Raw genomic sequence first — 16,297 nt, forward strand, 5'->3', positions numbered from 1 at the left:
GGTACCTTTAATGCAATTTTTTGGGGAGATATTTTGTTTGTATCAATACATAATAAATAATAATGTAAGTACATTCTTCACATTCTTTAAACTTGAAATTCAAAAGAACTCACAATTTCATACATAATAATTCAGCTTCAAAATACTTTACATTGGGTGTCTTTGCAGACCTCTTGTGGAACAAAAAATATAGGGTGCGTCTCAATCAGCTCCCTAGTTCAGTAGTCAGGGCACTGATCAGGGAGTCAGCCCATTGACTTATGTCCTGATCAGTGCCCTGACTAGTGAACTAGGGAGCTGATTGAGACGCAGGGATGATATTTCCTAACTCTGTCACTAGATGGCCTTATAGCTCAATATGGAGCAAATGAGCTGTACTGGGTCCTAATGTCATTTTCTCTTCAGTATGCATTCGGTCGGATACACATAAACATTATCCAATAGTTTTTAGGTAAAGTTTTGCATTTTAAGCTTGAATTTTAGGTTTCTCCGTGTCCTGACGTATTCCTCACAGGTGACCCGAGAGGAATTTCCTCAAATCTAGTATTTTATTTATTCATTTGTATTTATATTTATTTATTGTGTGTGTGTGTGTGTGTGTGTGTGTGTGTGTGAGTGTGTAAGTAAAACAATAGTCCTGGGGGTCTTGGCCCACTTTGATGAACACTCTCTTGGGGTCAAAATGACCCAAGGGAAGGATGGTTTGTTTAAATGATTGGTTGGACCCATTGGGCGAATATGGGCCTTCTTTATAAAGAACATATATATATATATATATATATATATATATATATATATATATATATATATATATATATATATATATATATATATATATATATATAACATACACATCTCATTTGTGTATCGAAATTAATTAATAGTCTCGTTCAACGAAGGGAATGGACTGCACAAGATAGCGGACTATTCTAGACTGTCTTTTTCAAATTGTCTAAGATCAGCTGTCTAAATAAATAAATAATTTATTTGTTGTTGTAATTTCCTGTGCAGGGTGGTATGCACTCTTCTGGAATCTCGTAGACACTTCGCACCTACTGGTGAAAAGGCCAGTTCACTAACCTTTTAGTTTATACGCCATAACAGCGCACTTAAAATTAAATTAAAGTTATTGGAACAGATTGCCCGTTCTACAATCATTAAGAGTTATCGCAACGTGCCTAAACTACAGAAACGACCAAGCATGCACTGAACGAATCTTTTGTAAACAGAACAGATTCAAAAGATTCGAGTCACTAAGATGAACCAAAATCCCTGCTCAGTCTAGCCATATGTCCCTGTTTTGTTTCTCAAACAGAATGCAGTTTAATGAACATGTCAGGACTGCAGAAGTGTCCAGCAAACAGTATAACCTCACGGCAAGCTGCATCTTCTATGAAACAGAAGGCATAGCCTCACCACTATGCGAGCTAAAAGCTATTATTATTTTCAAATCTCTTCGTTGACATCTAGTGGCTGCCCATCAGGTTTAACCATGTTCCTTCACTCACAGACTGGACCCATTGGTTAAGAAAACAGCGAAATAATTATTTTAGGCTATATTCTAAGCTTACCCTAGTATTTCGCCACAACAAGACGGATATATTTTGTTTTGTCATGCGAATCTAAATAAGTGTTTTGAGTCTATGACAATCCTTAGGGCAATGCCATCCACTGCTCGATTAGGATCCAATCAGAGAGCAATACTCTTTGATTGGCACTTGACTTATCCAATTGAAGCTCTGCTGTCTAGAGTTATGGTGGGTTTTAACAACTGTGATTCCTTAGTGGGGCTCTGATTTCATAGGGTGGTTATGTGTGGACAGGACCGAAAACTTAAAAATATATATATATTTTTTTACTGTGCTACGCCATATAATGTTTGTCTGAAGATCGTCTGTCAAATCAGCATACATGAGTAAGTTGCTTCAATTCTGTTTCTTTTATTCTGAGTGATAAAACAACTTTTTATTTTAGCCCAGTTATCAGGTCTATCAGAACATAATGAATTATATATGTAATACATACAATAATAAATACATTTAGCACGCGCGCACACACACACGCACACACACATACACACACACACACACACACACACATACACACACACACACACACACACACACACATATATATATATATATATATATAGAGAGAGAGAGAGAGAGAGAGAGAGAGAGAGAGAGAGAGAGAGAGAGAGAGAGAGAGAGAGAGAGAGAGAGAGAGAGAGAGAGAGAGAGAGAGAGAGAGAGAGAGAGAGAGAGAGAGAGAGAGAGAGAGAGATTGAATATGGTTTAAGTTGAATACACATTTGTTTGGTATATTTAGTAGAGTTTATATGTCAAATCTACGTTATGAATGTGGTAGATTAATCAGATGTCTGAGAACATACATTTTTAAGAAATGTCAGAAAGTGAGAAAACCCGGTCCTCTCTGTAAATGTTACTTACTACATATTCATATTATGTTTGTCCTTTAGGTGAGATGGAGGATAATGCCAATCCACCATCATCTCCTGAGACTCTCAAGGAGAAAAGTGCAACCCACAAACATCTCAACCATCCTGTTCCATCCACCAAATCCATTCCAGGCACCGATACGGCTGGTCCCCCTTTCTCCATTTCTGACAGTCCAGACCGACCCTCTAAATCCCCTTCTTTAACTCAAGATAATGGTAAAACCTGTACATTTCCAGAGAAATCAGCACCTGAGAAACCAGCAACATTTAAACCAACCCCTGCATCATCACACATTTCTAAAACTACTCCAACTATGCCAGCTCCATCGTCATCATCATCATCTAAATCAACACCATTAATATTATCTTCTCCCAATGACCCATCCACACCCAACATCACCATTTCTACTCCTCCGGAGGGTTCATTGTCCTCCACCAAAACACCTGAATCAGTCTCCGGTAAACTCCCCCGTCAACGGAGCTTTTTGGCTGCAGCCAAAAAGGTGATAATGCAGGAGAAAATAAGAAAGGATGAGGAGCAGGCCAAAGCTGAAGAATTTGGTAAGTAAAGATTGCATGACTAATACATTTTGGTGTGGTTTCACAGACTAAGTTTAGATTAAACCAGGATTAAACCTCGGTTCACTTAAAGCTGCAGTCCGTAACTTTTTGCACTCTAGTGGTTAATAAACAGAACATTGCAGCCGGAGCTACTTCTCTCTGTTTATGTCTATGGCGGATCACGTAGGGACTGTGCTCCTCCGCAGCGGTACCTACCTGTCTGGCCTGAAATAGTCCCAATATAAATACTTATTATAAGTGTACCATAATGATTCAGGGTGAGACAAAAACACGGTTTGGAAAATGGATTCATGTTGTACATTCTTATTATATCATTTTTGTAAATCTTGAACACAAAAAAAGTTACGGACAGCAGCTTTAATGAGAAAATACATTACTGTTGTGCATCTTGAGACAACACAATGGCATATTTTAAAGTATTTCAGTTAAAGTTGCTTTCAGTTAAAACAAGGACTGCTTAAGCCTTGTCTGTTAAACCTGGGGTTAAAAAGCTAAAGGACAATCTAAAGACTTATTTATATTTATAATACAATTTCAGTATATGATTTCCAGATTTTACTTTAGTATTTGACTTTTTTTTTTTTACTACTAATTGTTAACATGTTGAAACACAAAAAGGCTTATTTTGTTTGATATGATTGTACCATATTCATTTTTAGTTTCTTAATATACATTCAGTGCATTACGCTAAAGGAAAGCATCTGACCGAGGGTCACCGGGGAGACATGCTTGCTGTGTGTGCTAGCTTTATTTTCACCAAGAATATAAATCCTATTTTTATCACAAACCAATGTGCTTCTGATGAGACCAAAAAGATTCACCTCTCACTTTAAAATCAGATTCACTTATTTACAGTCTAATTTTGCTTTTCTGGTTTGGCTTTGGCCTGTGATGTCATAAGATAATGAAGATGTCAATGCATATGTATATACTGGGGACATCCGTTAAATCAGTGACAAAGAATCAAGTAATACAGTTGGCAGGGAAATATTGATAAATAATATATTCAGTAAAATGTCCATCTTTTCAGAAATACTCAAGTCCTTGTTTCCACTCATTCTATTTGGATAATTCAGTAACTTAAATCAATATTAATCATGATCAAACTACAAGAACCAGCACCTTGGATCTTTAGCACAGATGATCATATTTAGAGTGAGATTGGAAGACTGTTGTGGATTCACTAAGACTTCAACCAGTTTAAAATGATCAAATTCATGTTAACCTAAGTGATTTGTATCTCTCCTAGATGATATGGATGAAGATCTGCCTTTTGAGGAGCTCCTGGAGAAAGCTAAAGCTGGAGACCCTAGAGCACAGAGTAGAGTGAGTACATGAAAACATGTAATTATTGAAACAATATTAAAATAATGAAAATAGCCATATAATGAAATATAATGAAAATGTGAGGTAAGTAATGTGAGTAATATTATTAACTATATGTACTTATGGTAACACTTTAGTATGGGGAACACATTCACTATTAACTACAACTTTTGCCTCAATAAACTCCTAATTTACTGCTTATTAATAGTTAGTAAGGTAGTTTTTGTAGCATTTAAGTTTCGGTATTGGGATTGGGTATAAGGGATGTAGAATAAGTTCATGCAGAAAAAGGCATTAATATGTGCTTTATAAGTTCTAATAAACAGCCAATATCCTAGTAATATGCATGCTAATAAGCAACTAGTTGATAGTTAATAACTGATGCTTAAAGGTCCCGTTCTTCGCGTGTTTTCGAAGCTTTGATTATGTTTACAGTGTGCAATATAACATGAATTCATGTTTCGTGTGTAAAAAAAACAGTATTTTTCATACAATTTACTTATCTGTACAGCGCTGTTTCCTCTGTCCTAAAAACGTCCTGATGATTTCCTTTTTCTATGAAGTCCCTCCTTCAGAAACACATAATGAGTTCTGATGGGGCCAGCGCTTCCCGTGTTGTGATTGGACAGCAGCTTAGCGCACTTTGCCTGGAAAGGTCCCGCCTCTTACCATAACGGGGAGATGCAAGCTCTGAATGCGCTCTTCTCCACATGGGAGAGCAACAAGACCACGCTCCCTATTTTGCGTGTTCTTGTGGGCGGAGGGTTAGTCAACAAACAGTTCTAGTGACGTCATTACAGCAGGAAGAGCAGGGGTGTAGTCCAAACCTGCCATTCGCTGTAAGCTTTGAAAGGGAACTTCTGTTAAATAAAATATCTCGCTTGCCATTGAACTTTGAGCTTTATAATTTTACAGGTATTATTTATGCTCCAACAGCAACATTTCACACTGACAAAAGTTTGAAAGATGGAATCGCGAAGAACGGGACCTTTAAAATTATGTGTTACCATACTTACTATAGGTTTGGCTTAGGGTTAGTCATTATGCATAATTTAACGTTATAATATAAGTTTTACTGTAAGTACATGTACCTTAAAATAAAGTGTTACCCAATGTGACATTAATTATAAAATTGATTTATATTGATTATTTAAAAAAAATGTGGTCTATAAACTAATAACATGCAAGGCCATGATATCTCTTTCTTCTAAAATGTAAAAGTGGACTGACTCCTGTTCGGCATTGGGATTTCTTTCTTTGACAAGCTCAAATTTTGGGTTAAGTAAACACAACTGTCATGGTTAATACTTATAAATTCATCGTGAACAGTGTGCTCATTGATTGAACAATGTGTCATGGTTTTGGAACTGATTGTGATGGTATTGCCATTGTGTGAAGCTGTTCTTCATTGACCTATATAATGTAGACGAGTGTTTACAGTGTTATAGCTATAACATTTTAAATGATCTACAGTGTATTTTGAGGTACAGATTAAATTCTGTAGTGATTCTGTCTCCGAAGTTGACAGCGTGTCCTTTTTGGCGTGGTCATTAGTGTCTATTTTCAGCTTTCTGGAAGACGAGCCCAGTCTCAATATAACTCATATGCTCCTGCATGGCTGCATGTACATTCTCACACAGTCAGAGCGAATGTGTCTGCAAACACAGACTCAGCTGACATACTGTAAACACATACATTGAAAGATGAGCTTTGCTTTTAATTTGAGTACTCCACTTCCCCGTTTCTCTAAAACGAATGAAAACACATATACATTTCTCCTTCATATTTGATTCATTAGAATCATTATATCAGTGCATAGATCATTATGTGAGATGGAGATAAGTCTAGTAGATGGGCCAAACATTCGACAGCACAGTTCACTTTCTGTTAATGATTTTACTCTAATCTCTGATGGTGTTGGTAAAGGCACACTGTAAAGCTCTTACCGTGGTTTAGCATTTAGGCTAAGATTAGATATGGTTATGTGATACCTCTGGTAGTCTGGTTTTGAGCCTCTGGGATATTAGGCCACTTATTATTGTTCGGGTACAGGGACTGATGGGTAATGTAGTCAGTTCTGCATCATGTTGTGATCTAAGCAAGCTAAACTAAAAAGATATTTGGATCATCATGATCAAAAGTTCTTTTCAAAAAAGTTCTTCCTCAAAAAATACATTTCACTCTCACAAAAAGGACTGAATTCATAAAATAATTTTTGTATTGCGTTTATTTATGTTATTGTGCATATTTATTTATCATGTATAATATTTAATGTTTGTTGTAGATTGGTAAATACTACCTTAAACTGGCAGAAGAAAAACATCCAGAGACAAATAACCATACAGGTGTTGAATGGTTGGTTAAGGCAGCAAAACAAGGTCGGAGAGATGCAGCCAACCTACTTCAGAAATGCTGGATCCAAAAAAAAGGTGAGGTCTTCATTTGCTAACTCCATTAATGTAATCTGAAGATCTGTTAGCATGTCTTTTGGTAAATGATTGATGATAATCACAAATGGATCCTTTTTGAATTGTCTACTGGCAGGCATCACACCAGAGAACGCACAAGAGGTGAGAAGACTGTCCTCAGAGAGTAAGTTTGAACAGGCAGTGAGGAGAGCAGCCATAACAATGTATTGGAAACTCAATCCTGACAGAAAGCAGAAAGTAGCCATGTCTGAGATGCTGGAGAATGTCAAGCAGGTCAATACTGTACCAGGTAAAAATAAATAAATATTATTATTATAAATTTTATGCAAACTTAAAAACTGTGGTATTTTGACCAAATGTTGATTACTAGGATGCTTCCATTGTACATAAACATGAAAGGTAACACTTCACAAAAAGGCACAGTCAAACCAAAAATTATTCAGATACCAGAAATAATATTTTGCTAGTGGGTGCAGGGCACTAGTTCATTTATGTAAGTAATTATATCAAAATAAAGTAAACGGTTACATATTATATCCAAAAATTCTTCATACAGTGGACTACCAGTAAAATCGATAAAAAAATATTCAGACACTTTGAGCTGACCATGTTTTGCTTGTGTTTTTTTCTTTAATTGCTAATGCAAATTTTTACCCCAGAGACTGATTCAATTGGTTCACCTAAATTGGTATGATCTAATTGTGTACTTAAATTGAACAGCTTATAGCTGATTGGTTGATTGTGTTACATACTTTTCTATCAAACTAAAGTTATCTGACAGTATCAAGTTGAATTTGTTCTGACAGTTTAACTCTGAGTTCCTGTCATATTTTATTACTATTTTCTAAATTATAGCAAATAGACTGATTTTTTTTTTGTTTAGAATCTTTAGAAGTATTTTTTGGTGTTAACAACGCTCTAAAAATGCTGTTGTTCAACCCATGTTTGGGTCAAATATGAACAAACCCAGCTGTTGGTTTAAATTTTTTAATTAAATTGTTTAAACTCAACATTTGGGTTTGTCCATATTTGACCTAAAACATGGGTTGAAGCAACAGCATTTTTTAGATAGTAATTATAAAAAAAGGAACGGTGACACCTTATTTTAGGGTTCAAGTCTCACTATTATCTAGTTGCTTTTTTAGCATGCATATTACTAGGATATTGGCTGTTTATTAGCACTTATAAAGCAAATATGAATGCCTTATTCTGCAAGACCATATTCTACATCGCTTAATCCTACTAATAACTAAGCTAAACACTACAAAAACTGCCTTATTAGTAGTAGTTATTACTACTAACTAGTTAGTAGTAATAAGCAGTAAATTAGGAGTTTATTGAGGCAAAAGCCATAGTTAATAGTGAATATGTGTTCCCCAAACTAAATTGTTACCAGTGGAACCTGATTTTGTTACTGAAATAAATGTAACACGTCTAATTAGTAACTCTTAATAACTTCTGTTACAGGTGAATCTTCTGTAAGAGGTGTAACACCCAGCATTCATTCTCAGAGGAAAATCCTTGAGACAATGGTGTCTAATGAATGTAAGTGCACATATATGTGTATGCAAATTCAATACATTGGATCTTGTTCTGAGATCAAAAAAGGATGGTGAAAACAAAAAAAAAGGTATATTTGTTTAAAGCTACACTGTGTGATGTTTTCCCCCATTTAGCGGTGAAAAGGTATATGACCATCCAGTGCAAAATAGTTTCTGTTCCTCTCAATTCCGATTTTGTTTTAATTCCTACGGTGGCCGATTTAGTCCAAGATTAACATGGCAACCCCCCTCTTCACATTCGACACGGTGTCATCGAGAGTTAAAACGCGAAAGGCGAAGCTTGATTTAACGGGCATGTCCCTCTTTGGCTAATGTACTTTCAAGATGGAGGGGCAACATGGCGACCGGCATTCAAACCCCTCACCCGTATGTATTTTCAATGGCATATTATAAACTCACGAGAATACTTTATTACTTGAAAGAAGTAAATATACATTATTAGCACATATATTTTTAAAAGAACAAAGTGATTTTAGCTAAGAATAAACAAAAAAAAGTTACACAGTGTAGCTTTAAAGCCACAATATGTAATTTTTCGCTGCTAGAGGTCGCTTATTCAAAACAAAAGGGGTAGCTTGATGACGCCTTGACTTCAAGGAGCCGCTTTTATTATGCTTTTATTACTTTTATTATGCCGCTTCCGCTTTTTCCAGTCATGCGTATATGGGGTAACACAGTGCTGTTTTATCATATTAAATACATTTGAGTGTGTCGAAAGTTATAATGCTGCGTTCGCTAGTCGACTACTATGAGACACTTGTTGCACACTGCATTAAGTTAGATTGATATTAGGCATGGTAAAACATGGTCCTCACCAGTAAATCAAGAAATTCAGATTTAAACAATAAGACTAACTGTGTTGAGCTATAAAACAATGATTAGTTTTCTGTCGATGAATAAAACACATAAATGTTAAAGCTTCTGGTTTCTACAAAGAAAACCGGAAATTGAGGGTAACGTGGTTATGATGTCATTGATAGGTGACGCACGGACACGGTCCTGGTTAAAATTGCTTATTTCTCTGGATTTAAACATTCTTGGAAACATTTGGGATCTTGTAATTACACAAGTAAATAACACTCATATATATATTGTTCTAGTGGTTTTTGGATACATATTGTGCCTTTAACCTGAGGTCTAATTTCTCTGCTTGAAATTATAGACAGATACTGGTTACTCATCAACTATGCATCTACATTTCTTTCTACAGCTGGCTCTACGTATGTGGATGTGGAAGATTTTGTGGAGATGACAAAAAAGTTCACAGAAGGCATTGCGTGCACTCCCACACAGAGCACCCCAAGTGTAGATGCAAAGGGAGAGCAGGAGGCTTTAAGGAAAAGTGATGCAGCCACATTTGATACGGTAAGGTGTTACACAAGTTGTAAAACACAGAATATTGGAGTTTGTTTTACAAGAGTGAGAGTGGTTTTTAATCATGGTTCTGAATAGTACCTTTAACACATGCTTATTTTTGATGTCTCTCTTAACTAACACACATATTGAAGGTCTTTTGCTTCATCAAATTCTTTTTGCTGAATGAGTGCTTTGCAAACACCAAAAAAGAACCAAAAAAGTATTTTCTGCATGGTAAGAATGTGTGTAGAATGATTGTAATCGGGACTTTGTTTGCCATTTGCTAATGTCATGTGACCTACCATTCACAAACCCTCTCCTGTGACCTCATGGGATAGTAAAGTGACCATCCCATACACACTTCAGAATCTCAGCAGAAGTAGTAGGTCACCTGGGTACTTATTTGCCTACTCTCTTATGCGTACTGTGAATTTGGACATAATTATTTTGTCACATACGATTTTTCAGCTACTATATAGTAGGGAATTATGCGATTTTGGATGCACTTTTGGAGTCTTTACTAATAGGCTGATGAGTTTAATCAGGTGTGTTTGATTAAATTATCTAAAAGGTGTAAACTATAAGAAAATACAATTTCAGTATTTCTACTTCAGCATTTTAGGTTTAATTCAGTGTTACTTTATTTTTTATTTTTTTATAAACCCAATTCCCAAAAAAAATTGGGACACTACAAATTGTGAATAAAAACAGAATGCAATGATGTGGAAGTTTCAAATGGCAATATTTTATTCACAATATATATATATATTAGATAGATAGATAGATAGATAGATAGATAGATAGATAGATAGATAGATAGATAGATAGATAGATAGATAGATAGATAGATAGATAGATAGATAGATAGATAGATAGATAGATAGATAGATAGATAGAAAGATAGATAACATATCAAATGTTGAAAGTTAGACATTTTGAAATCTTATGCCAAATATTGGCTCAATTTGGATTTCATGAGAGCTACACATTCCAAAAAAGTTGGGACAAGGCCATTTTTACCACTGTGTAGTATCCCCTCTTATTTTTATAACAGCCTACAAATGTCTGGGGACTGAGGAGACAAGTCTGAAGACCTTGCATTTTCCAACATTACAATGCCAGACCACATACTGCATGAATTACAACATTATGGCTGCGTGGAAGGAACTGAAATTGCCAGCCTGCAGTCCAGATCTTTCACCCATAGAAAACATTTGGCGCATCATAAAGGAAGATGCGACGAAGAAGACCTAAGACGGTTGAGCAACTAGAAGCCTGTATTAGACAACAATGGAACAACATTCCTACTCCTAAACTTGAGCAACTTGTCCCAACTTGTTTGTTGACTGTTATAAAAAGAAGAGGGGATACAGTGGTAAACATGGCCATGTCCCAACTTTTTTGGAATCCAAAATGAGCCAATATTTGGCATAACATTTCAAAATGTCTCACTTTCAACATTTGTTCTATTGTGAATATAAGTTTATTCATTCACAATTTTTTTTATTCACAAATTATACAGTGTCCCACATTTTCTGGAATCGGGTTTTTAAATTATGACAATTTTTTAGCTTAAATTTCCACCAATGGGAGTGTAATGTAATTGCTCAAATCAGCTGCTAAATGACAGATTACTTCCTTATACATCCAAATAAAATCTTAAAATACTTGCAATGGTTCCAAAAGAGCTGGAAGAGTAAAATGTTATGGTGTTATATTGTGTTATGTTTTTGTTGTTTTACAATATGTTTTATGTGATGCAGCGGCTGCATTTCTGAGCCCAAGACAAATTTCCCTCAGGGACAATACACTATACCTTAACCTTAAAAAATTGCTACTATTTTCATACAGAAAAAAACTGAATTGGCCCCCGTTACTCATAAGCGTCATCGAAAGTCTAGTTGGGGAATGGGGAGCAGTGGGATGATGCTGGCTTCCAGACGCAGCGGTGCAATGAAGAGAGCCCTGGACATACAAGCCCACTTCTTGGTAAAAAATAAATATACAAAAATGATATACAAATGTTTGCTTGACACAATTATGTAGCTATTTATCAAAGTTCAGTGTGACACAAATAAAAAATACTCTTGTAAAATGCAAATGCACTTTCTCTGTAGGGTCTGCAGTACCCCCTCCATGCCATTATTGAGATGAAGGAACATTTAGTTGACTGGGCATCTCGTGCTGGCGTCCAATGGCTGAGCACCATCATCCCAACACAACACGTCAATGCCCTTATCTTCTTCTTCATCATCTCCAATCTCACCATTGATCTGTTTGCCTTCGCCATCCCGCTCCTCATCTTCTACCTCTCCTTTATCTCCATGGCCATCTGCACACTGCGAGTCTTCCAGAGCAGCAAAGGCTGGGACAACTTCCGTGCCTTGACTGCCCTCCTCACACGCTTCGAGCCCAGCTTAGATGTGGAGCAAGCCGAGACCAACTTTGGCTGGAACAACCTGGAGCAGTACTTCTATTTCATGATATCCGTGTTCTTTGTGATCTTCACTTTCCCAGTTGCAGATAAAGGCTGGATCCCATGTTCAGAGCTTTCCACAGTGGCCATCTTCTTCACAGCGCTGAGCTACATGAGCCTGAGCCCGTCTGCAGCAGCGTACGCACGGAGGGCACTCATCATCGAGGTGGCTTCATCTTTGTGTGCCTTGACCAGCAGGTTGCCAAAGGAGATGGTGATGGCCAGGATGCTGGGACATAGTTTCACAACCATCCCTCTAGGAGAATCAGTGGTGGTGGAGATCAGTGTACCCTGTGTGCTTTACATCTACCTTTTATACTTGTTCTTCAGGTGAGGGGACTGGTTTCACATAAACATATTTAAAGCCATTGGATTGGACCAGGGTTATTATCATTAACTACAACAAAACCAAAACTATTCAAATAAACATAAAACTATAAAAATATTGGATAAACTTGAAAAAAGTTGTGAAGCTTGTAAGTTACTAACTGGAAATAATTAAAAACTAAAACACAACTAAAACTGATATAAAAATAAATAAAAACTGACAAAAATGTTAAATAAAATAATAAAATACTAATTGAAAGTATTTATAAACTATAATAATAGATACATAATACTAAAATAACACCAATATACATATAAAATCAATTTAAATTAATAGATTAATATTCATTGTTAAATGGGTAATTATTCAATTAGATATATTTATTTAAATAACATTTTCTTTTACATATTTTCACATACTTATTTTTCATTAAATGTTACTTTTTGAAAGAAAATTGCTAAAATAAGCTGGGAAATATATTATTTATGATTATCATTTTTTTAATCAATGTTTTCTGTACAAAGAAAGAAATTGCAATAATTATTATAGAATACTCTCTCTGCATGCATTTGGATAGCGCTACAACCAACCAGAGCAACAAGCGTGGAGCTAGTTGATTAAAGATTAAAGCTAGTTGATTAGCTTAAACTTTTGCCATATCCAGTTGACAAAACTCCGAACACATCTTCCCTTCTTCAGAATGATTTCATTTCTGTTTTTTGTTCTTTTCTCAAAGAAAAGCTTAACTCCAAGTCTTCCAGAGTCGCGGCCAACCTTTGCAACTCTGCCGTCATTATGTTAAGCCCGCCCACCGACTCTATACACAATGCGATTGGCCTGACCAGAGTTTGGTTTTTCCAGCTCAAAAGCCTATTGAGATTTGCTAGACAACACACTCACAGCAAAATAGATTTTCTACCGCTAGGGTGCGTCTAGATTTCTAGGCTAGACCCAAACATCATTTTAATATTAATTTTAATATTATAATATTTATTTTCTTTTGATATTGGTGTTTTAATATGATGACCATACCTAATTGAAACTCTTTTTTTTGGCCTTTATAGTATGGCACGCATGAGGGGATTCAGAGGGACGTACTGCTTCCTGGTGCCGTACCTAGTCTGCTTCGTGTGGTGCGAGTTCTCTGTGGTTCTGCTGCGGAATTCCACCACCATCGGTCTTATCCGCACTTGTGTCGCCTACTTCCTCTTCCTTTTCGCATTACCTGTCTTGGCTATGGGTCTGATAGCGATGCTGCTGATTCAGGTGGTGAAGTGGTTCTTGGAGTTGGAGCTGACTAAAATGCTGGTGACGCTGGCCGTGTGCGCTGTCCCTGTGATGCTGCGGCTTTGGACTCGATTCAGCCTCTCCATTCTAAATGTCTTGCGTTCCATCACCGACAGAGGCCCAGTGAAACTGATCCTCCTGTGCATCACTACAGTGATTTTTCTCTGCGGTGTCTATGTCTATAATGCTGAAGGTCTGAAGGTTTATAACTCCACACTCACCTGGCAGGAATATGGTACACTGTGTGGCCCAAATGCCTGGCAGGATCACGGGATGGCTCAAACACAGCTCCTCTGCAGCCACCTGGAAGGCCATCGTGTCACCTGGACAGGAACATTCCGGCGTGTTCGAGTAGCTGAGAAGGAAAACGGAGCTCAGTCTGTTATAAACATTCTACCGGTGTTCATGGGCGACTGGTTGCGGTGTCTCTACGGTGAGGTTTACCCAAAATGTGAACCACAGAATAATACGTCTCTGGTTGGGAATGTCACGGATGGCGTCACAGAGCCTGTCAACGCCACAATGCTGTTCCTCCGGCAGGAAGAGGAGGAGCTCTGTCGGATAAAGCCCTTTGCTAAACACCAATGCCACGTGAAACGATTCGACAGTTACCGCTTTGAGGTGACGGTCGGCATGCCGGTGGATGGGGTCACAAAACTCGACGATCCGGCAGCTGACATCCTCCTAATGGCGAGTCAGGAGTTTAGACAGGTGCTGCTGAACCTCGACCCAGGCAGCATGGTAGAGTTCAGCATAAAGCTGGAAGGAAAGTTGGGTACCAAACTACCAGCATTTGAACTGAAAGCCATACACTGTCTGGACTGCAGCTCGTCACTGGTGCCTGAGGGACGACAGGTCAAGATTGAGCGCAACTGGAGGAAAACTATGCTTAAAGCCATTAAATTTGCATTTGACTTTTTCTTTTCACCGTTTCTTAGTGCAAGAATCAATATGTAAAAAAGAAGTGAAAGAAACAATGAGATATGTAAATCTGAATGACAGTCAAAGTGTTTGGAGTGAGATGAATTTCAAGGAGCTGTCACGATTTGCGCATTTTACTGGCATTTTTCTTTTTAAATATACATTTTACATTCGTATATTAAATTAGAGATCATTGACAATATTTTAATGATCTAAATGATCTTAAAGCGCACAGCGTAAGTGCACATAGGGGATGTCCGAATCTATTTTTGCTAGTTTAAGGATGGGAAAAGTAGATGGGGCGTCCTGTGCATCGTCTGAAAGGGTTGTCCCTATTCTCTTAATGAGTAATGGGTGTGTTTTGGGCATAACATGCAATAAACCCACCTATAGGTGCTTATTACTAACGCACTCTTTAAATAACAATTGACTTTAGACCAGGCTTTTGTTGGTCAAAGGCGCAGCCTATTTCAGTTGCCTCAAAATAGCAACACGCTAACAATGCGCCTGAGCACACCTCGACCAGCACACCCATGTGGCGCAGGATGTAAAAATGATAATTGCGTTAAGTTGAAACTAGAAAAAAACACTTGCGTCGCATCTGGCGTCGCATTACGCTGGGTGTATGATAGGGCCCCATGTATTATTGTTACCGTAAAAATCTTTTTTATTTTTTATATTAGGCTGTTATAAAATTGTGCACGCTGTGATATTCGATTGGTTGTACATGTACAAAATGAATATTAGAAGAATTATGGAGTTTTCATTACAGTTCTATTTTAAAGTACATTAGTTTAGTTCACGCAAAATTATAATGCTGCCATTTACAAATGTTGCAAATTAATCATTTATTATCCAATGAATTTAAAGTTTCATTCCATATTTTATTCACCATCTTTTTTTTAGCTTTGCTCAAATTAAAATGAAAAAAATCCAGATGTTTATATAGAAAAACAATTAAAAAATAAGCGCAGTAGAAAAACATGTTTTATATAAAGCATCCTTTTTTTGTCTAGTGCCAAAGTTAAGACATTTTTTTATCTTAAACCACCAGATTTGATCTAAAACCAACCATTTCTGACATTCTCGTTTTTTTTCCCCAAAGCTTCAGAAATTCACTCTGACCTTTGCAACCCAAATGATTAATCACATATTTATGATTATGATCCATGTGCAATGGATCTTTATTCACAATTTTCAGATGTTTTTGCTTTTAAATCAACTTTTGCCATGAATACAAATGCATGTGATACTTTTGTTTGGTTTTTTGAATATTTATCAAATGAAGTGTTTCTGTAAACATGAGCCTTATGTATTATTTGTTAGTTTAAATATGTTTTAATTAGTCTACATTATTCATAAAAAAATGCTCTCTGATGATGTCACTGTTAAATGGAAAAGCTATCTCCATACAGATGTCTTCCTTAAAGGTATAGATGTAAAACCTGTTTACAGTATCTCTGGGATTATGATTTTATTTTTGTGAAAATGTAATGAATTAAAGAATATCAGTACCACTATGTGTGTGTGTGTGTGTGTGAAATACACAGAAGCAGACAAGAGAGACAGAGA

At 36.7% G+C, this 16,297-nt stretch overlaps 1 protein-coding gene across 1 annotated transcript; it reads left to right on the forward strand.

Annotated features, from left to right (window-relative positions):
* Window positions 1-1,793: 1,793 nt before the first annotated feature.
* On the forward strand, window positions 1,794-15,756 carry wfs1a (Wolfram syndrome 1a (wolframin)). Its single transcript, XM_067442796.1, has 10 exons — window positions 1,794-1,915; window positions 2,480-3,019; window positions 4,290-4,366; window positions 6,651-6,795; window positions 6,911-7,084; window positions 8,263-8,340; window positions 9,568-9,722; window positions 11,565-11,702; window positions 11,831-12,519; window positions 13,582-15,756. The coding sequence occupies exons 1-10, from the start codon at window positions 1,912-1,914 to the stop codon at window positions 14,759-14,761; spliced, it is 3,180 nt and encodes a 1,059-aa protein (XP_067298897.1). The 5' UTR covers window positions 1,794-1,911; the 3' UTR covers window positions 14,762-15,756.
* The last annotated feature ends 541 nt before the right edge of the window (window positions 15,757-16,297 follow it).

Source organism: Pseudorasbora parva, chromosome 4, assembly GCF_024679245.1.
Source record: "Pseudorasbora parva isolate DD20220531a chromosome 4, ASM2467924v1, whole genome shotgun sequence".
In the NCBI taxonomy this organism is placed as follows: domain Eukaryota; kingdom Metazoa; phylum Chordata; class Actinopteri; order Cypriniformes; family Gobionidae; genus Pseudorasbora; species Pseudorasbora parva.